This window comes from Agelaius tricolor, unplaced genomic scaffold (genome assembly GCF_023055355.1).
Source record: "Agelaius tricolor isolate 1412-34295 unplaced genomic scaffold, bAgeTri1.0.p SCAF_101, whole genome shotgun sequence".
NCBI classification, from domain to species: domain Eukaryota; kingdom Metazoa; phylum Chordata; class Aves; order Passeriformes; family Icteridae; genus Agelaius; species Agelaius tricolor.
The window spans coordinates 78,130-98,319 of record NW_027269361.1 but is presented as its reverse complement, the minus strand read 5'-3'; the positions used below and the strand labels follow the sequence as shown (position 1 = coordinate 98,319).

At 67.8% G+C, this 20,190-nt stretch overlaps 3 protein-coding genes across 3 annotated transcripts; 2 read left to right on the top strand and 1 right to left on the bottom strand.

Annotated features, from left to right (window-relative positions):
- The first annotated feature begins 4,053 nt into the window (after positions 1 to 4,053).
- Positions 4,054 to 8,721, top strand: SP7 (Sp7 transcription factor). Its single transcript, XM_071419159.1, has 2 exons — positions 4,054 to 5,318; positions 7,234 to 8,721. Exon 2 carries the CDS (start codon positions 7,346 to 7,348, stop codon positions 8,327 to 8,329), a length of 984 nt encoding a protein of 327 aa, XP_071275260.1. The 5' UTR covers positions 4,054 to 5,318; positions 7,234 to 7,345; the 3' UTR covers positions 8,330 to 8,721.
- Positions 8,722 to 10,490: 1,769 nt separating this feature from the next.
- AAAS (aladin WD repeat nucleoporin) lies at positions 10,491 to 16,446 on the top strand. Its single transcript, XM_071419157.1, has 17 exons — positions 10,491 to 10,748; positions 10,917 to 11,052; positions 11,307 to 11,434; positions 11,537 to 11,592; positions 11,714 to 11,805; positions 12,083 to 12,129; positions 12,530 to 12,628; positions 13,161 to 13,304; positions 13,425 to 13,545; positions 13,706 to 13,830; positions 14,034 to 14,094; positions 14,472 to 14,562; positions 14,927 to 15,020; positions 15,130 to 15,197; positions 15,306 to 15,387; positions 15,710 to 15,794; positions 16,122 to 16,446. Exons 2-17 carry the CDS (start codon positions 10,930 to 10,932, stop codon positions 16,254 to 16,256), a joined length of 1,551 nt encoding a protein of 516 aa, XP_071275258.1. The 5' UTR covers positions 10,491 to 10,748; positions 10,917 to 10,929; the 3' UTR covers positions 16,257 to 16,446.
- A 1,263-nt stretch (positions 16,447 to 17,709) lies between these two features.
- On the bottom strand, positions 17,710 to 20,022 carry MYG1 (MYG1 exonuclease). The gene is made up of 7 exons (XM_071419158.1): positions 19,809 to 20,022; positions 19,416 to 19,528; positions 19,191 to 19,350; positions 18,868 to 19,017; positions 18,629 to 18,751; positions 18,254 to 18,435; positions 17,710 to 18,177 (listed from the first exon to the last, which is right to left on the bottom strand). Exons 1-7 carry the CDS (start codon positions 19,986 to 19,988, stop codon positions 17,997 to 17,999), a joined length of 1,089 nt encoding a protein of 362 aa, XP_071275259.1. The 5' UTR covers positions 19,989 to 20,022; the 3' UTR covers positions 17,710 to 17,996.
- Between the last annotated feature and the right edge of the window lie 168 nt (positions 20,023 to 20,190).

The following is a 20,190-nucleotide window of genomic DNA, read 5'->3' as shown; positions in this document are numbered from 1 at the left end:
CGCGGGCCGCGCCGCGAGGCGGGAGAGGAGCGGATATTGATGGTAGCAACGACTAATCCCAGCGCGGAGGCGGCAGCCGCGGCGCGGCTGAGTGCCAATCAGCGCGCCGGTCGGTCTCAAACGAGCCAATGGGCGCCGCGGGAAGGCGGGTCCAGCGGCCGGGCTGCGCCCTTGGGGGGACGGCGCGGCGAATGGCGGAGCCGGCGCCATGTTGGGTTGACTCCCTCAGAGCCGGCCGGGCTACCCCGGGCACTCCCGGGGCTTCCCTCGTCCTCGGTACCGCGGGTTACGTGCGGCTCTTCCCTCCCTGAGTCCCCGCTCCATGCCGCAAGCCGGCTCGGCCGTGTCGCGACCGCCGCCATGGCGGTGCGACACGTCCTCACGGGCCCGCGGCGCTGTGTGAACACCCCCAGAGCCCTGTCACGACATCGCCCAGCCCTGACCCGACACAGAAGGGGCCACAGCGGGCGCCCGGGCCGCCCTTGCTCCGGGAACGCGGCTTGGGGAGTTTGGGGGCGTTGCGGGATTTGCGGGTTTGGGGCCAAATCCTTCATTTCACATCAAAACAAGCGGTTTGGGGGCGAACGGGGACCGCGGCCAGCGACACTCCAGGGAGGGGACAGCAAGGGACACGCAGTGGCGTTCCTTTCGCTTTCCAGCATCAGAACCGCACCTCCGTCCGTGACCTTCCCCTTTCCCGGTGTTTTCGGCCCAATTCCCGCCCCGCAGCCCGGGAAGGCCCCGCGGCCTCGCCCCCGCACCCGATGGGGCTTGGGGACAGCCTGTCCCTGTCCTGACCCTGTCCTGACCCTGCCCTGTCCCCCCCTGTCCTTGTCCTGCTCCCCCCAGACCCTTGGGGTCGCTCAGTGTCCCCTTGTCACCTGCAGTGGTGGCACCTGGGGGCAAAAGGGCCCAGCAGGCCCTGCCCCAGGGCTAGGGGACACCGGGAGTGTCCTGGTCCTGTCACCGCCCTGAGCCCCGGGGTCTGCGCTGGGCTGGGCAGGTCGAGGGGGGCACGGCAGGACCTGTCCCCGTTAGACACCCCCGTTTAAGCCCCCTCACCCCGTTAGTCCCAGCAGGGTCCTTGTCCCCTCCAGTGACTCCCACCATCAGCACCCAAAGCGCCATCAGGACTCCCCCAATTAACACCCCCAATTAACCTCTCATTTCCCCCTACGAGACCTCCCCCAATTAACCCCTTACTGTTCCCCATGGGGACGTGTGGGACCCCTCCCCAGTGTCCCCGGGCGCCCCCCGGTGGTCGCGGCCGGGCGGTGCCACTCCCGGGCCCGCGGCTTTGCTGCCGCCTGGCGGGGGCGCCACGGCGGGACCCGGGCACCGATGGAACCGACTGTCACGACAGTGTCACCGACAGTGTCACCGACAGTGTCACCGACAGTGTCCTGTCACCCGCCACGGCGGGACCCTGGCACCAGTCCTGCCCTGGCACCAACAGTGTCACCGACCCTCTCCTGCCCCCAAAAGTGTCCCTAGCAGTGTCCCCAGTCCTGTCTTGTCCCCAACAGTGTCTCCTAAACCGCCCTGTCCTGTCCCAATAGTGCCCCCATCCCTGCCCTGTTCTGTCCCCAACCCTGTCCTCAACCGTGTCCTGTCCCCGGGGTGCTCACATCAGGGTGCTGTCCTGTCTCGTGTCCCCAACTCTGTCACTGTCCCTGCTCCCTCTGCTGCTGTCCCCAAGCCTGTCCTGTCCCCATCCGTGTTCCTGTCCCCACCTCCCAGTGGGGACACGGGACAGGGACAGAGGAACCCTCAGCCTTGGACTGGGGGCAAACCGGGAGCGCTGGGGCGAGCTGGGGGGGGAGGCAGCCTGGGGTGCGCCACCCCCGCTGCCACCCCCCGATTGTCCCTCTGGGTCCCTCCCCCGGCAGGTCGCGGCCGCGGAGGAATCAGGGCGACGCCGGGCGACTCCCAGCAATTTTGGGTTGGGAACCGCAGAAATGCAGCGCGGCGCGAGCCAGGGCGGACCGGCCCGGGGACAGCGGCGGGCGGGGGGTCCGGGGGGGTCACAGGGCCCGGGGGGACCCTGGCAGCTTTTGGGAGGGGGGGCTCCCAGGACAATTTGCGGTGGTCCCTGGGCTTGGGGGGCACGTGGGGTACCCCAGATTTGCATGGGGGGGGTCTTTGGCACTTTGGAGGGGACACGGGGCACGGTGGCAGCTTGGGGGGGTCCTCTCGGCAACCGGGGGGGGTCGTTCAGCAGCCGGAGCGGGGGTCGGGCCCCCGGAGGAGGTGGTCGGGCCCCGGTGCCGCCCCCGCCGCTGCCGCTGCCGCCGCTCTGATGTGGCTGCGGCACCGCAGCGCAATGGGAGCCACATGGCGGGGGGGACACGGGGGGAACACGGACCACCCTGTCCCCCAGCGGTCACCTCTGTCCCCCCACGGCCCCCCGTGTCCCCCCAGGGGCACCGCTGTCCCGCGGGCTCTGTCCGGCCGGCCCAGGGTCCGTCTGTCCCCACAGGGGTCCGTCCGGTCTCGCTGCCCGTGTGCCCCCCCGGCCCCCGCGGTTATTTCCAGGGATAATTCCGGGATAATTAAAGGGTGGGAGGAAACACCGGGGCCGTGGGCGCAGCTCAGCCCTGGGGCCACCCTGGCCTGGCTTCCCCGTGGGTGGGAAGCCCCCAGCCCCATTCCGGGTGCCCCTCCGTCCCTGCAGGTCCCTGGCTCCCATCCGCCCCCGTGTCTCCACACGTCCCCCGGCCCCTCCTGCCCCGCGGACCCTCCCTGTCCCCCACCTTGGTGGGGGGATCTCTGTGATGCTGGGGGGGCTCCGAACATCGGTGGGTGGTGCTGGGGGGGAGCTCAGCCCCGTTCCGAGCCCTCGGAGCCTCCCCCGGCCCCCCCGGTCCCGCGGGGCCCGTGGGCGGCCGTGGCCGGCGCACCCAGCGCGGGGGCTGCGCTATTTCGGGCCCTCCGACCGCAAGGGAAACATCCGGGGGCCGGAGAGGGCGGGCGGGGCCGGGCCGGGCCGGGCCGGGGGGGACACGGGGGGACACCGCGCCAGGTGAGGGCTGGGGGGCGCGGGGGTCACCCCGGGCCGGTTCCGCTTCCGAGCCCGAGGGGCTGCGGTGCCGCCGCCGTCACCGCGGGGATCGTGGGGACAGCACTGCCGGGACCCCGCGCTGGGCAGGGGGCGTTCCTGGCCCTGGGGACCGGCGTGGGGACAGGGACACCTCCAGCCCTGCAGCCTCTGTCGTGCTGAGACCCCCCGGACTCATCTCAGGGGGCTGACAAACTCGTGTCATGGGTGGGCTGAGATCCCCCCAGATTTGGGACAGCGGGGCTGAGCCCCCTCAGATTCGTGTCAGTTCCTGAGCAGGCTGATGGATGGGGTGAATGAGGCAGAGGAGGGACGGAGAGATGAGAAGGAGGGATGGACAGACAGACGGACGGACGGACGGTGTCTGGCCGGCTGCCCGGGGACAGAGCCCCCCGGGGACGGAGCCCCCCCGCTCCGTGTCCCCCCCGCGCTGGCGAGGTCCCGGCGTCCGGCCGGGTATAAATACCGGGTAATTGCGGGGGCCCGGCGCGGCCGCGGGGCCGTGGGCGGCCGAGCCCGGCGCCGCCCTGTAATCAGCCCCCGCCGCCGCCCCCCCGCGCGCCCGCCGCGCTTTGAAGGGTCCCGGGGCACACGGGGGGGGGGGGGTCCCCACCGCCCCCGAGCCGGGGAGAGACCCCCGGCCCAACCGGCACCCCCGGCCCAGCCCGGCCGCTCGGGCAGCGCCAGGACCCCCAGCGAGCCGGAGCTGGTGGGAGTGAAACCCCCCAAAAATCCATGGGGTGCCCCCCCAGCCCACGCCGGGCTGGCTGAGGAGGAGGAGGAGGGCTGGAGTGGCCGTCCCAGTTTGCTCCCAGTTTGTGGGCAGTGGAAGCCCCAGCGAGGGGGGGCCGGCGGTTGTGGCCCTCGGCGGCGCCGGCGGCTGCGGAGCGGAAAGCCCTGACTCAGGGCTGGGAAAGGGCCCCGCTGGCTCCGGCCGGCCCCGCCGGGGGAAACGGCGAGGGGGAAAGCGAGGAGAACACGGGAACGATGGGGGAGTAAAACAATGAAAAAAAGGGAGGGGAGCGGAGGGGGGTAAAAGAGCAGTTGGAACAATTCCTTCATGCGGGGAAACTGAGGCACGGGGGGGTCCCCAGCCCCATCGTCAGAGCCACGTGTGTCCCTGTCCCCCTGCACATGTCCCCAGCTCTGTTCCTTCAGAACCCAGCTCTGACCCCCATCCCTGGTCCCTCCAGCCCCATCCCCGCTCCATTCCCAGCTCCTGTCCCCATCCCCACACCTCTGACCCCATTCCTGAAGCTCCAGCCCACGTCCCTCTCATCCCCATCAGTTGTCCCCTCCTGCGCCATCCCCATCTCAGCACCACCCTGGCACCTTCTGGGGTCACGAGCCTCTGGGTGCCCCAGCTGTCCCGTCCTCCTTTGTCCCTTTGTCCCCCTTCCCCTCTCCATCCATCTATTCCTTTTTTCCTTCTCTCCTCTCCATCCCTTTCCCTATTCATCCCCTTCCCCTTCTCAGCCCCTTCCTCCTCCTTCTCCTGCTGTCCATCCCTTTTCCCCCTCTTTCTACTTTCCCTTCCCCTTTCCCTCCTCTTATTTCCTCTCTCTTCTCCTTTCCTTTTCCCTCCTTTCCCTCTCCCCACTCTTCTCTTTCCTTTTCCCCACACTGGTCCCTGTCCCCTCTCTCCCCTCCTTCCTCCAGCTCTCAGCCTCCTCATCTTCCTCCCTTCATAACTTTTTCTTCCATTTCCTTATTTAATTTTCTTTCCTCTTCCCTCCCTTTTAATTTCCTTTTTAACTTTTCATTTCCCCTTTCCTCTCTTTTCCTTTCTTCATCTCTTTTCTTTCTCTCCTTCTCTCTCTAACTTATTTCCCTCTTCCAATTCCTCGTTCTTTTCTCCCTTTCCCTTCTTCCCCCCCCCCTTTCTCTTCTCTCCCCTTTTCTCTTTCTTTTCCCCTCTCTCATCTTTTCCTTCCTCCTTTCCTTTTCCTCTTCCCCTTCCCCTGCCCCCCTCGCCGCGGTCCCCCGGCCCCCCCGGCTGGGGGCGGTTCGGGGCCGGGCTCCCGCTCCCGGCCCCGGTCCCGGCCCGGCCCAGCCCCGCCGCAGCGGCACAGCGGGGCGGGCGGCGGCCGCGGCGCTCCGTCCCTCCCTGTCCCTCCCTCTCCGTCCGTCCCTCCCTCCGCAGCGAGCCCCGGCATCCCGGGACACCGGCATCCCGGGACAGCGGCACACCGCGACAGCGGCACACCGCGACAGCGCGACAGCGGCGCCCCCGCGGGCAGGACCCACCCCCGGCATCCCGGTAAGGACCCTCGGGACCCTTCGGGATGGGGGACACTGCCCCGGGACCGGGACCCGGGAGAGAGGAACATGGGGTGCGGGATCCCCCCGAGGGACAGGGAGACTCTGGGATGGGGGATCCCCCCGAGGGGCAGGGAGACTCTGGGATGGGGGATCCCCCTTTGGGATGGGGCTCCCTGCTCTGAGACAGGGACCCTTTGGGATGGGGGATCCCCCTTGAGGGACCCTTTGGGATGGGGGATCCCCCTCGAGGGACACTTTGGGATGGGGGATCCCCCTTTGGGATGGGAGCGGACAGGGACCGTTTGGGATGGGGGATCCCTGCTCTGGGTTGGAGGATCCCTGCTCTGGGACAGGGACCCCGGGATTTGGACCCAGGGAGTGGCAGAGTGGCTCCAGGGTGGGGGAGCCCCCTGGGATATGGGAACCCTCCAAGGACAGGGACCTGTGTGGGCCCTGAGCATCCCCCTGTGGTCCCTGTGCCGGGGGACACACGTGTCCCCTGCCCCAGCAGGGACTGCCCTGCCATCCCCAGAGGGGCAGCAGGGACAGGAGATGGTGACGAGTGCCACTGTCACCCTGAGCTGTCCCTCTGGCTGGGGACAGCACCGCTGCACAGGAGCCAGGCCCAGGTGTCCTTGGGCTCAGGGGACAGGGGGTGGCACTGACAGGGTGGGGGAAACTGAGGCAAGGGCTGTGGGGACACTTAGGGCTAGGGACTGGGGACTGGGGACCAGGAAACCAGGAATGGGGTTTGGGGATTGGGACTGGGGACAAGGACGGGGTTTGGGGACCAAGAAACTGCGGAGTTAAGGGACCAGGCACTGGGGGACAAGGGGACAGGGAATGGGGAACTGGAACTGAGCATCAAGAACTGGACACTGGTGGTCAGTGACAAGAGACTGGGAATTTGGGACCCAGAATTTGGGACTGGAGACCCCCAGAGCAGGGGCCGGACCCCTCCCCAGGCCGGGAGGGGACATGGGAGGGGTCGAGATCCCCACGCCAGCCACAAAGGGACTGTCACCCTCGTGCCGTGCTCAGCCCGCAGCTCCCGGGGCTCCTTCCCTGCTCCTTAATTTCCCAGCGCAAGCGGAGCTGATTTATGGGAGTTTGACACTATTTTAAGCGTGCGCCTCCGTTTGCCGCTCGCCCTGGTTTTAATTACCTCGGCTCTCGCGGCAGGGCAGCGTTCCCGGGGCACAGGCCTGGCCCTTGTTATCCTTGGAAAACCGGGAGCGCGCTTGTGGCCACGGCCGGGGCCGGCGTAAAAATAGGCGCAAAAACCACGGAAAAAAAAAAGAAAAAAAAAAGGGGGGGGGCGAGGGTGGAACACCCTAAAAAAACTCCCAAACAAACAAAAAAGCTAAAGTGGAAATGCACCAAAGTGGGTGAAGAGATTAATTTAAAATAAAATAATTAAAATAAAGGGAATGGCGGGGGTGATGGGGGTGAGGGCCAGCTCACGACACCCCGGGCCAGCCCGCGCAGCTGAAAGCCATGACGGGTATAAAAGCAGAGGAAGTCACCCGGGGAGGGGGAGGCCACAGCATAATTCGATTAAAAGGCCATAAAGGCAGAAGGAGCCGAGATTGGGGGTGGGGGGAGGCCCTGGCACCAGCACAACCCCACAGCAGCCCCCGCAGAAGCCCCTTTGGGGGGGATGCTGGGCTGGGGGGTGATGGGGTGGCCCCAACTCTATGGGGGGAAACTGAGGCACAGGGGATTGGGAGCATTGGGGGTGGTGGGAACTGTGGGACTGGGGCGTGCTCTGGGTGTCCCAGCGGGACTGACACCCCAACTGGGCTGACACCCCAATACAGCTGACAGCCCAGCTGGGCTGACCCCAAGGACGGGTCACCCCGTGGCACACGGTGCCCCTCGGAACCCTCACGGTCTGTTTCCCTTCTCCACAGGCTGCCAGGTGCCATGGAAGCGAGCCCCCGCTGACATCGCCCCCCACTCCTCGGGGTGCCCCCGCTGACATCGCCCCCCACTCCTCGGGGCGCCGCCGCCGCCGCCACAGCCATGGGTGACTCCTACGCCGCCGCCTTCCCCAGCGCCCCGGGGCTGCTGTCGCCGTCCGCCAGCCCCCAGGCCTCCCCCGGCCCCTACGGCCCCGACTACGGCCCCTTCGGGCACCCGTTCCCCGCGCCCTCGGGCGCCCAGGAGGTGCTGGGGGCCCCGGTGGTGGTGGCGGCCAAGGGCCACCCCCCGGGCGAGTGCCTGCCCGGCGTGTACCCCTCGCTGGAGATGCCGCACCCCTACGGCTCCTGGTACAAGGGCGGCATCGGCGGGGGGCTGCCGGGGGGCTCCGGGCCCGCCGCCCCGTCCTGGTGGGATGTGCACCCCAACGGGGGCTGGCTGGGGGGGCCGGCGGGCGCCGAGGGGCTGCAGGGCTCGCTGCAGGGCCAGCCCGCCCTCAGCCCCCCTCTGCCCACCTACGGCTCCGATTTCGGCGCTCTGAACCCCCCTCCTTACACCAACGCCCCCGCGGCGCCCCCCGCCCCCAAACCCGCGCCGGGCGAGGCCCCGAAGGGTCCCCGGGGCGGCTCCTTGGGGGGACGCCCGGCGTGCGATTGTCCCAACTGCCAGGAGCTGGAGCGGCTCGGGGGCCCGGCGGGGGCGCGGCGGAAGCCGGTGCACAGCTGCCACATCCCGGGCTGCGGCAAGGTGTACGGCAAAGCCTCGCACCTGAAGGCGCACCTGCGCTGGCACACGGGCGAGCGGCCCTTCGTGTGCAACTGGCTCTTCTGCGGGAAGCGCTTCACCCGCTCCGACGAGCTGGAGCGCCACGTCCGGACCCACACGCGCGAGAAGAAGTTCACCTGCCTGCTGTGCAGCAAGCGCTTCACCCGCAGCGACCACCTCAGCAAGCACCAGAAGACCCACGCCGACCCCGGCCCCCCCAAGCCGCCCCCCGGCGCCGAGCAGCCCCCCGCGTCCCCCCGGCCCGCCTCGCCCGCCAAGGACGGCGGCAGCCCCGAGGCCGGCAGTTTGTTGGAGATTTGAGCCCTTCCGCCTTCATCTTCCTCCTCCTCCTCCTCGCCGCTGGGGATATTTATTACGGGGTGCTGTTCCCCCCGAAGCCCCCTCCCCCTCAGTTCCCCAGCTCCTCGTTAGCCATTCTAATTTATGTCTTAAATTATGGGGGGCTCTCCGAGCGCTCTGGGGCTCACGGGGGGGTGTCAAGGTGAGACCCACCCCCCTCTGTTTTCCCTTCCACCTCCCCCAGCCCTTCTTGCCCCCCAGCCCTCGCCTCGCCCCCCGCACTCAGGGACAGGGTTTGCCCCCTCCCCCGGCCTGGTTCATCAGTGCTCATGTAACGTGTCCCCCCCCCCTTTTTTTAGCTGCCTGCCCCTCCTGCCCCCTGGAAAAAAAGCAATAAAAGGATTGAGAGTGGAGCCGGGCCCCCTTTTGCGGCTGAGGCCGGGCGGCTTCATCACAGGGATGTGCTCGGCTGCCCCCTCCCTGCAGGGCTCCGGGGGAAACTGAGGCATGGGGGGACACAGGCCTGCTCAGGGTTGCTGTGTCCCCCTTCTCTGGGGGTGGCAGGAGTGCCATATCCTGAGCCTCTCCCCGTGTGCCCAGGACCCTGTCCCCGTGTCCCTCCTCATGTCCCCAACCTCAGGTACAGCCAGGGGACAGCCAGGGGGCCCTGGCAGGATTGTCCCCTGCCCACGCGTGTCCCCAGCAGCCGTGTCCCCACTCCCAGGGACATGGTGTGCAGGGGAACACGCGTGTGCACAGCCCCGTGCCTCAGTTTCCCCCCGGCCACATCCCTGGGCCCACGTGGCAGCACGGGGCACGCGGCGGGGCCACGTGTCCCCGAGGACACCCCAATTTTGGGCGCTGTGGGCTGGCGGGGACCCCACTGCGCTCCCCCTCCCCCTGCCCTGGGCTCCCGCCAGCCCTTTGATGCGCTCAGCCCTGGTTTGGGGCTTTTCCTGAAAAAAAACCCAAAAAGCCACGGAAAAAGGCAACAGGAGGCGGAAACGAGCTCCAGTGCCAGCACGGAGCGGGGGGGGGGCAGCTGCTGGCACCCAGGGCCCCGCGGGGGGACAGGGACAGGGACAGGGGTGGCAGCAGGTCCCGTGCCAGCCCCGGGTGAGTCACGGTGGCCACGGGCGGGCCAGGACCCAGCTGTCCCCAGGGAAAGGGGGACACAGGGCGGGGAAACTGAGGCACGGAGGCGGCAATGGAGCGGCCGGAGCTCAGCGCCACCGCCCAGAGCTGTCCCCAGGGTGGCTCCCGGGGGGATTTAGAGTGGCAGCGCTACCTCTCCATGTAGCCCCCCAAGCCTCGACCCAAATTCGCCGATTTTGGGGTTTCCCCCAGAACTCCAGCCCTGCTCGCCGTGGGTGGGCCAGTGCCAAGCAGGGCAGGGAGCCACGTCCCGGAGCCAAACCCCGGCCCGGCGGCCACCGAGGGCTCGACCGCCCGGAGCCTCCCAAACCACAGAGCCCAACCCCATCCAGAGACCCCCCCAACCCCACCGGGGACCCCCCCTCCGCCACCACCGCCTTTTTTCCTGTCTCGCTGCCCCATCAGCCGCATTTGGGGGGGTCCGAGGGACGCCACGAGGCCACGCCAGCCCTGCGGTGGCTCTGATGTCGGCGCCATCCCAAATCGTCGTCTCCTATCGAACCCCGCTCGCTCCGTAACGGGCGAGGAATGTGGGGCCCCCCGCCGCAGCTCCCCCCGCCGCCTTTATTTAATATCCTGAGAAAATTAAAATAACTCTTGCGGCCGCTAAGGAAAACACGGGGATAAACACGAGAAAAGCGGGAGCCCCGGGAGAGGGGCTGGGAGCGAGCCAAGGGGGGCACGCGGCGGGAGCGGCACCCAGGGAACACGGGGAGAACGGACACGGGCACCCGCGAGAGGGGACACCGGGAGAGGTGGCACCGGGGACACGGCAGCGCAGGACACCGGGATGCCGCGGGAGCCCAAGAGGGGTCCGGGATCAGGGGTGCCCGCGGGACACGGGGTGCGGGACACGGGAGGTGCCCCGGGGGGGGTCCGGGTCCGGGTCCCGGTCCCGATCCCGTCCCCGGTCCCGGTCCCGGTCCCAGCGCAGCCCCGCTCGGCCACCACGTGACCAGTCGACCGCACACGCCCCTCGCCCCGCCCCTCAAGGGAGGCTCCGCCTTTCTTAAAGGGGCAACGACAGTAACAAGTGGCCCCATTTTAATCAATCCTCGTTACAACCGGAGAGCCACTAAGTCACGGGTGGAGCGCGGATGTGCAGGGGACGCTGATATTCTCTCTCCTCCGCGGAGGAAAATCGTGGAGCGTGACGTTGTCCTTCAGCGAGGACTCCGCGTATTTCCCACGCGAGCCGCGGCCCTTTTAATTCTCCTCCCACACGCGCCCGGAGCCGCGAGGGCGGCGCGCGGCGGCGATTGGCGCGGAGCGGGAGCGGGAAAGGGTGAGAGGAGCCAAGATGGCGGCGCCCGGGGCTGAGGGCGGGGAGCGGGGGGATACCGGGGATTGTGAGCGGGTGAGGGGCGGAGGGAGGGTCTCTGGCCTGGAGCCGGCGCATCCTGAGGGCAGCGGCGGTTTCAGCTGTCGCCCCCCGGTCCGGGCTCGCCCTCAGGCTCGGCGCCGCCATGTGCTCCCTGGGGCTGTTCCCGCCGCCGCCTCCCCCTGGGGATGTCACCCTGTACGAACTCAACAACGCCCTGGTCTGCGGCCGCCTCAGCGAGCAGCTCCCGCTGGCCTTCCAGAGCCAGGTGAGACCCCCGGCCCAGGTGGGCCCTCCTCGCTCCAGAGCCGTGCCAGCCCCCTCCAGCCTTGGGACTGCCACATTCGTCCCCCTCAGCTGTGGCTGCAGCTCTGTCCCCTCTGCTGGGGTCTCTCCAGGCACCCTCAGGCTGCTCCTTCGCTCCTTGTGGCCCTGCTTACCTCCCATCGCCGTTTGCCCGCTGCCCTGGGGGGGTCCCTTTGTTCCCGGGGGCTCAGGGGTCTCAGGGAAGCTCTGCTGCAGGTTCCCGACCTGCCCGTGCTGACCCTGCCCAAGGAGCCCCTCAAGGCCCACGGCCGCCTGGAGCCCAGCGCCCGCCCGCCCTTCATCCACCACCGCGAGTCCCTCTGGAAGCGCTGCCTCAGCGCCTGGTGAGTGCCCCGCCGGCCCCAGAGAGCCCAACCTGTCCCCAGAGAGCCCAGCCTGGCCCCAGGACGGGCAGGGGCCGGGCAGTGACCCCGCTCTCGCTGCAGGCGTGATGCCGGGCTCTGCGGGCTGCTCCGGGAGCTGGCCAGCGCCGAGGAGGAGGGTGAGTTTGGGCTGCCCAGCGATCTCTGGTCTCACTGTGATGCTTTGGCTGCGCCCTGCTGTCCCTGCCCTGTCCCCCGTGGTGCTGCAGGGACGCTGAGGGTCCCTTTGCCCTTTGCCAGGGCTGCAGTGGCTGCGGACGGGCTCGAGCCACGCGCTGGCCGTGTGCCGCTGGCTGTCCTCGCTGCACGGATCCCTGTTCCCACACCTGTCCGTGAGTCATTCCGGCTGCTCCCTGCTGCTGCCGCAGCCGGGGCAAGGGGAGCAGCCACCTGGGGTGGGGGTGGTCCCTTCCCTGCTAAACCCCCCCCAAAATGCTCCTCCTGATGATGCCCAGCTCCAGACACTGCTCCCTCCTCCACGGGTGGAAAATGGACACTGGGAAGGTGTTTGGTGCTCCAAGAGGGGCCCGAATCCCGGTGGGGGAGAGGGAGAAAGGGCTGGGAACTGGGGGTCCCTGCTGCCAGCTCAGTGTTCTCCTGTCCCTGCAGCTGACCAGTGAGGACATGATCGCAGCCTTCTCCCAGGCCGTGGACTGGTGAGTCCTGGGTGTCCCAAAGTCACCGTGCCGGGGTCTGGGACCCCCCGGGGTGGGAGTACAAGGACAGGATGGCCCCGTTTGGGTGGGCTCAGCCATTAAAGGCAGGTATTGCCCCACTGGCTCTGGCTGCCCTGCTTTGTGTGCCCTGGTTGGAGAGAGACCAGGGTTAAAGGAGATGAGAGCCTGGAAAATTCCTTCCAATTCCAACCCCAGGCTGTGGTCACCAACCCCTCAGCAGAGCCCTGTGAATAATTCCCAGAAACAGGGAATTTCTCAAAGAAAACGGTCCTGTTGGGCAGCAAAAAAAGAAGTTTTTATTTCTCTGGGGACTCTGAACAGGGTCTTTGCCAGCCCAGGGGGTGCGGGGGGGTCTCACCCTGCCCTGTGCCCCCTCCAGGGCCGGCTGCACTGTCAGGGCCTTTGCCTGGCACCCCCACACCAACAAATTCGCTGTGGCTCTTCTGGACGATTCCATCCGTGTCTACAACTCCAGCAGGTGGGGCTTTGTCTGGGATCTGGGCAGCCTGGGGTGGGCACTGCCCTGGGCCCGGGGCCCGTGGCCTCCTCACCCACCTGGGCTCAGCCCTCCCTGTTCCTTCCCTGCTCTCCTTGAGCCTCAAGAGCTTTGCCTTTCCTTTCCCTGTACCTCTGGGGACATCCCGGGGGTCACCCAGGCCTGGGGGTGGTGACAGAGCGGGGGGACACGGGCTGAGTGTCCTCTGTCCCCCAGGTCTCCCTGCTCCCCCAGGGAATGCCAGTCCCTGCTCAGGAGGAGACTCTGCCGGCTGCTCCTGCAGCCCCCCCAGGTGTCCCCAAGCTGGGCCCTGTCCGCACTGGGGACACCTCGGCTCAGCCACACCAGGTGTGCCCTGGCTCACCTGGCTGGGAACCCCTGTCCCCTCCCCGGGAAGCACACGGCAGGGCACAGCCCCTCCCCACCCTGCTGTCCCCCTCACTGCACTCAGGGCTGGCAGGGGCTGCACTGGGGCTCTGTGCCCCACAGCTCTGTCACTGTCCCCTCCCCACAGTGCCACCGTGCCCTCGCTGAAGCACCGCCTGCAGAGGAACGTGGCTGCCATGGCCTGGAAGCCGCTCTGTGCCTCCATCCTGGCCGTGGCCTGCCAGAGCTGTGTCCTTGTGTGGCACCTGGATCCCACCTCCCTCTCCACCAGGTGACAGCTCCCACCTCCCCTTCCCGGCCATTGTCACCCCGTTGGGGCTGGCTTTGGGGCAGTGCCACCATCCTGCCAGCAAATCCCGAATCCCGGTGGCTCCTCCCTCCTCCTGTGCAGGCCATCATCAGGCTGTGCCCAGGTGCTGTCCTGCCCCGGGCACAGCCCTGTCACCAGCCTGGCCTGGGCGCCCAGCGGGGAGCGGCTGCTGTCGGCGTCACCCGTGGACACGGCCATGCTGGTGAGGACCCTCTGGGGACACCCAGGGACACCCAGGGACACTCCTGGGACACTCGGGCAGTGCTGCCCCAGAGGCAGCTCTGGGATTTCACCTGGACCTGAAATGTTCCCTCTGTGTCCCCTAATCCTGGTGTCACCGTTGTCCCCCGTGTCCCCTCCAGGTGTGGGACGTGTCCACCGAGACCTGTGTCCAGCTGCAGTGGTTTGGGGGTGGCGGTGTCACCTACTTGGCCTGGTCCCCCGATGGCAGCAAGGTGCTGGCAGCCACCCCCTCGGCCGTGTTCCGGTGAGCTCCTCGTCCCCATCCTCATCCTCGCGCCAGAAAATCTGGATCCCAAACATCCCCCCTGCTCCTGCTCCTGCTCCTGCTGTGGGGGCAGAGTGGGAATGGCTGGGGGACGGGGTTGGACACTGTGGATTCCCAGAGCAGCAGGATTGGGGCGGATTCCCGGGAATTCTGCTCCCTAAAGCCTCCTGCATCTCCTGCAGGGTGTGGGAGGCCCAGATGTGGACCTGTGAGCGCTGGCCCACCATCAGGGGACGCTGCCAGGTAGGGTGGGATATTCCCCTCCCAGGGAATCATTTAGGCTGGAAAAGCCTTCCGGGACCGCCCAGGCCAAACCCTGGCACTGCCACATCCACAGGGCTTTTAAATCCCTCCAGGAATGGGGACTCCACCCCTGCCTTGGGCAGCCAGACGAAGAAATTGTGGAAATTTTCCCTGATTGTGTGGAAATCTTCCCAGTATCCAACCTGAACCTCTCCTGAGGTTTTGTCCTCTTGTCCCTTGGCTGTCCCCTCCCATCAGGGACTTGGGGAGTGAAAAGTTCCTCCTGAGCCTCCTCTTCTCCAGTCGGAGGCACTCCAGACAGGGTGGCACTGTCCCACAGACGGGTGACAGGGTGGCAGAATGACACTGTCCCCCAGACAGGGTGCTGGAGCCCCGACGGCAGCCGGCTGCTCTTCACCGTGCTGGGCGAGTCCGTCATCTACTCCTTGTCCTTCTCCGAGTACCGGGGTGAGTTTGTCCCACCTGGAGCTTCCCAGGGGCTGGGAGAGGGTTCCCAAATGACCCCACAGCTTTGGAGTGAGGAGCTGGGACGCACAGGGGGTGTGTTGGGGTCTCCAAGCACAGAATCTCTGGAATTCAGGTTTTTCCATCCCTCGCGTTGCTCCTCAGTCGCAGTTGTGGGGTCTTGAGGGGATTTCAGGGAGACTCCAGCAGCTCCAGAGCCAGCTTGGGGGTCCTGGTGTTTGCTGTCCCTTGTCCTCCATCCCTGCCCCTCCTGGGACACCAGCCCAGCTGCTCTGAGAAAGAAATAAATGCATGATCACCTGGGGAATGCAGTGGGATTGACGGGGTGTGGGTTCGTCCCTTGCAGGGGAGATGCAGGGGCAGGTGGGAGGCTCCAAGACGGCCTCGATCGTGGCAGACCTGTCCGAGACCACCTTTGAGACCCTCTACGGGGAGGAGAGGTGGGTCTGGCTGAGGGCACAGGGGGGTCCCTGCTCCTCCCGGCAGCCACCCCTCGCTGCTGGGCACGGGGGGTCTCTGCCCCCAATTTTGGGAGTTGTGCTGTTGCAGGATCGGAGGGGAGGTTCATTCCATGGCGTGGGACCCCACCGGGGAGAGGCTGGCTGTGATCATCAGAGGTCAGTGCTGCCCCGTTCCCTGCTTGGCCTGGGAGTGCTGCTGCTGCCCCGGGACAAGGGACAGGATGGGGGACAAGGGAGAGCCCTCGTGCTGCTGTCCCCCCACAGGACACCCCGAGAGCGCGGGCAGCCAGGCGGCCGTGGCCGTGTTCCGCACCCGCAACAGCCCCGTCTTCGAGCTCCTGCCCTGGTCAGTGGGGGCTTGGGGGGTTTGGGTTCGCTGGGATGGGTTTGGGTGGGTTTGGGTTCATTGCAAGAGGGTTTGGGTGGGTTTGGGTTCTTTACAGGGTGTTTGGGTTTGTTAGAGCAGCTTTCGGGTGGGTTTGGGTTCATTGGGTTCCCCACCTCACCCCCTTGGCTTTGGGTTGTCCTTTCCCTGTGCATCCCCTTAGACCCCAGACACCCCCAGTTCCCTGGCATGTGCTGTTTCCCCCTCAGACCCCAAACACCCTCTGGAATTCAGAATGTGCTGATTCCCAGCCCATAACCCTGCCCGTTCCCCCACCCCACAGCGGCTTCGTGCGGGGCGAGCGCGGAGCCCAGCCCCAGCTCATCTCCTTCCACCCATGCTTCCCTCAGGGCGCCCTCCTGACCGTGGTAAGTCCCTCCCGGGGCACTCCCAGTCCCAGGGGACACTGGTGGCACTGGGCAGGGGCTGGGATCAGGGCGAGGCGTGGGGGGCTCCGGGGAGAGGAGGTTTAACCAGGCCAAGGGTTGGATGTGTTGGGGACAGAGGGGCTGGACCTTCCCTGATCCCTGGGAAGGGACCTGGAGGGACTTAGGGGCAGTGCTGGACATGAGCCGGGTGTCCCCAGGTGGCCAAAGAGTCTGGGGTCAGGTCACGGGCTGGGCTCCATCCCAAGGGGTTTTCCCCGTTTCTGTGCTGTTTGGACACTGACCCCTGCCCCACGCTGTCCCCTGCAGTGCTGGTCCTCGGGGAGGATCTCCCACATCCCCTTCTTCTTCATCAGCGCCCTGGAGCCCCGCGGCAGCCCCCGCCGCAGCCCCGCGCCCGTGCTGGGCAGCGTCCGGGAGCAGCCGCTCTTCTCCGAGCTCTGAGGGGCTCCCAGGGCCTCCTCGGGCACCCCAGGGCCTCCTCAGGGCCTCCTCGGGCACCCCAGAACCTCCTTGGGCACCCCAGAGCCTCCTTTCCCTCCTGCTCAGCCTCCTCTCCCTGCAGGAGCCCCCCAGACCTGCTCAGGGTCTGGCAGTGCTGGATCTTGCCCCAATTAAAGGTGGATTTTCTCTCCCTCTTGTTTTCTTTCCTCACCCCCATGGGACTGGAAGATTTTTGGGGGTGAATTTGGGAAGTCCTATGGGTCTGGAAGGGTTCTGGGGGCTCCAGAGTTGATTTTGGGGTCAGGAACAGCTTGGAGTGAACTCACAGAAGCTGTTGGTGTGATCCCACTGCAGCCCATGGGCCAGGGCTGCTCTTTTGGGATCAAAGAGCCCTGTTTTGGGGACAGGTGATGGCTGAAGGGGTTTGGGGTGGGTTTTGGCCACACACACAATCCCCAGCTTTGTCTTGAGGGTGAGCAAAAGTGAATCAAACTCCCCAAAATGAACCAAACCCGCTATGGGTCCCCAAACCCCAGCGCTGGGAGCCCCAGGGGAGCCCCCCGGCCCTGCAGGGTGGGGGCAGCAGCTGGGCCCCCCCGAGGGGATTAACGCTGCTGCTGCTGGGGCTGGCACAGGGAAATCCCGGGATTACAGACTCTTAATCCCAGGATTACAGACTCTTAATCCCAGGATTACACTGCACTGGCAGGGAGGACTGGGACAGCACAAGGTCCCTGCTCCCCCCACCCCAACAGCCCCGGGCCCCCCAAAATCCTCCCCAGGGCAAGGGGGCCACCCCTCCCTTCCCCCCCAGCATCCAGCCCCTTCCTGAGGCTGGGCAGGATCCAGGGGGCTCTGCCATGGCCCGGGCTCCGCACCCACCGCAGCTGCTGGGGCCAGCCTGGGGGGCTTCACCCCCCGGGCCCGCCCGGTTGGCTCCCGGTGCCGCCGCTGAGCGGCTCCTGCTCCTCGCGCCGCTCCCGGTGCGCCCCGCAGGGCAGGGCCCGCAGGTGCAGCCGCGGCTCCTCCCGGCTCCGCCGCACGAACCGGCGCACGCAGAGCAGGACCAGGCCCAGCCACCCGCCCAGGGCCACCAGCGCCGCCACGTCCGGGGCCCGCGCTGTCCCCGCCGCCCTCCCCAGCGTCTCGTTGTGGCCGCTGGGCGCGAGCGGCACCGGCGGAGCCCCCCCGGGGCACCGGGAGCCGGCCCGGGGTTGCTGGGGCAGCCCCAGCAGCAGCAGCAGCAGCAGCAGCAGGAGCCCGGCCGCCCGCATGGCCCTGCAAGGAGCGGGAGGGAGGGGACACCGTGACCCCCCCGCGGTGTTGGTGACACGGTGCTGGTGACACGCAGGATCACAGCGGTGCCAGGGGCGGGTCACGGCTGTCCCTGAGTCACAGCACCTTCCCAGTGTCACACTCAGCCCCACCGGGACCCCTCAAACAGCGACTCCACTGGGCACACGCTGGTTTTTACTGGTGCTGGCAGTGCTTCGGTGCAGGGACATGACAGGAACGAGGTCAAACTCCCAGGAAACGGCACCAAAACGGCTCCGGCTGGGCTGGCACCCATCCAGCACGGGGGGTGGGTGCTCTGAGACCCCCGGGAGGGGCTGCTGCCCCCCCAGCACAGCCGATCCCTCGGAGAGTCTAGGATCCAAGCGGGAACGCTACCTGCACATCCCTGGGACCCCACACTGGGCCAGGGGCTCCCTTTTGGGGTGACCCCGCTGGGGAGGGGGCTCACGTGCTCTCTGTGCCCCCCCCGAGCTCCAGCGCCCTCCGGGCCATCTCCAGGGCTCCCTCCCGGGTCTGGTTGCCCCCGATGAAGCCGCTGGCGTGGACGAAGACGCAGCCGGGGATTCCGGCCAGCTCAGACAGCGCCTCGTCGCGGAGCCCCCGCCAGGCCTCGGGCAGGGGGAGCCTGGGGGGGACACGGGGCTTGAGAGTGACCCCAGCCACACCAGGGGGTCGTGGCAGGGCCAGGGGAGGGGTCTCACCAGCTCTGGAAGCTGTGGGGGGCTGTGGGGATGCTCTGCACTCGCCACTGCCCGCCCCGGTCCGGGAACAGCACGAGCAGCAGCGGCTGGGGCAGGGCCAGCTCCCGCTCCAGCTGGAACAGGTGCTCCTTCCAGGGACAGCCGCCCTGGGACAGCTCCAGGACCTGCCCGCTGGCGTCCACCTGCAGGGGGGACACGGGGGTGACCCCCGACACCACCCTGGGCTCCGTGCCCCTCCCCGTGCCCTCCTGCAGGGGCCGGGCAGGATATGGGGTGCAGGGCCCCCCCAGGAGGCTTCTACAGAAGGGATTTGACCTCCCCACGCCCCAGTTCTCCCCCAAAATCACAGATTCCCCCCAGCTGGCTCGGCCTTACCTCGAAGCGGCGCCGCACAGCCTCTTCCACCAGCGCCCGCGCCGGCAGCCAGGCCCGGTGGTAGAAATCCAGGCGCTGCAGGAACTCCGTGCCCACCAGCTCCATGGCCCTCCTGAACCCTGCCTGGGGACACGGGGGTCAGCGGCGTCCCCGAGCAGGGTGTCCCTGAGCACGATGTCCCTGAGCAGGCTGTCCCCAGGGCCTGTCCCTGAGCAGGCTGTCCCCAGGGCTGTCCTCACCTCGGTGTCCTGGTCGGGGTCATTCCAGCGCGGGTTCAGGTGCCCCACGCGGGCGCTCAGGGTGGTGCTCAGGGCGTAGCGCGGCTCCCCCGCTGCCGGCGCGATCCCGTTGTCCATGGCATCGATCTCCTCCACAAAGTTCTCGTACAGCTGGGGACAGCGAGGGGACAGCAAGGGAGGACAGGAGGAACAGCAGAGCAAAGCCTGGCTGGAAGCACAACCCCAGCAGCTGCCACGAACCGCTCCCCTTTCCCCACCGAGGACAAGCCCCGGGCAGAACCGTCACCCCGGCAGGGTGACAGACCCCTCGCCACCACTGTCACCTTGTCATAGAGCGCTGAGACCACGGGCCCGTCCTCGGGCTGCCCCAGGAGCCCCGCCAGGATCTGCGCCCCGAAGTGGCAATAGACGAGCCCAGCGCTGCTCAGCTTGGTGCTCCAGGGCTTGTCCGGCCGCAGGCTCCGCATGGACTCCGTGAAGGACCTGCGGGGCCACGCGGTCACCGCGGGCACCCCCGGCGGTGCCGCTGTGCCCGGCGGGGGTCTCACCTCTGGTGGTGGTCGTAGCGGTGCCGCCCCGGGTCGTACTCGCCCCCCACGTCCACCACCACATCGCAGCCGGCCAGGCGCTGCGGGTCCCGCGTCCGCACGATCTCCGCGTCCTGCAGGGGACACCGCGTGAGGGTCCCCAGGGCCACCGGGACCCCCGGGAGCGGCTCCGGGTGACGAGGGACAGCGGGGACGGACCCCGAGGAAGGACCGGGGACACAAGGGGGACGCCCAGGTGGGACTGGGGACAGAAGAGCGGCCGCTGGGTGGGCTCAAGTGTCCCCCAGATGGGACCGAGAGAAGAGCGACCCGGAGAAAGAGCCCGGGACCCGGCACCGCACGGTGCCCCCGTCCCGTTCATGCCCCGAGCCGGGTGCGCTGCCGGTGCCGTACCCGGTAGCGGGGCAGGAGGCGCAGCAGGAAACACGCCAGCGCCTCGTCGCAGTGGAAGGTGCCGTCGTGGGTGCCGATGCGGGGGGCGGGCTCGGGGTGCGGCCGCTTGTGCCCGGTGCCTGCCCCGGTGCCGGTGGCGGCCATGACCACGAGCCGGGCAGCGCGCGCGGCACCGCGCATGGCAACGGGGAGGCCACGCCCCCACAGGGCCACGCCCCCTCATCGTAAAAACTTCGCGCCAATTTTGTCCCGCGCTTGCGCGGGATCAGCCCCGCCCCCGGCGAGTGCGCACGCGCAGGGGGCGGGGCGAAAGAGTCTGTTCGATGTGGCGAGCGCCCTCTGGCGGGCGGGACCGGGATCGAGGGACGAGGACACACGGAAA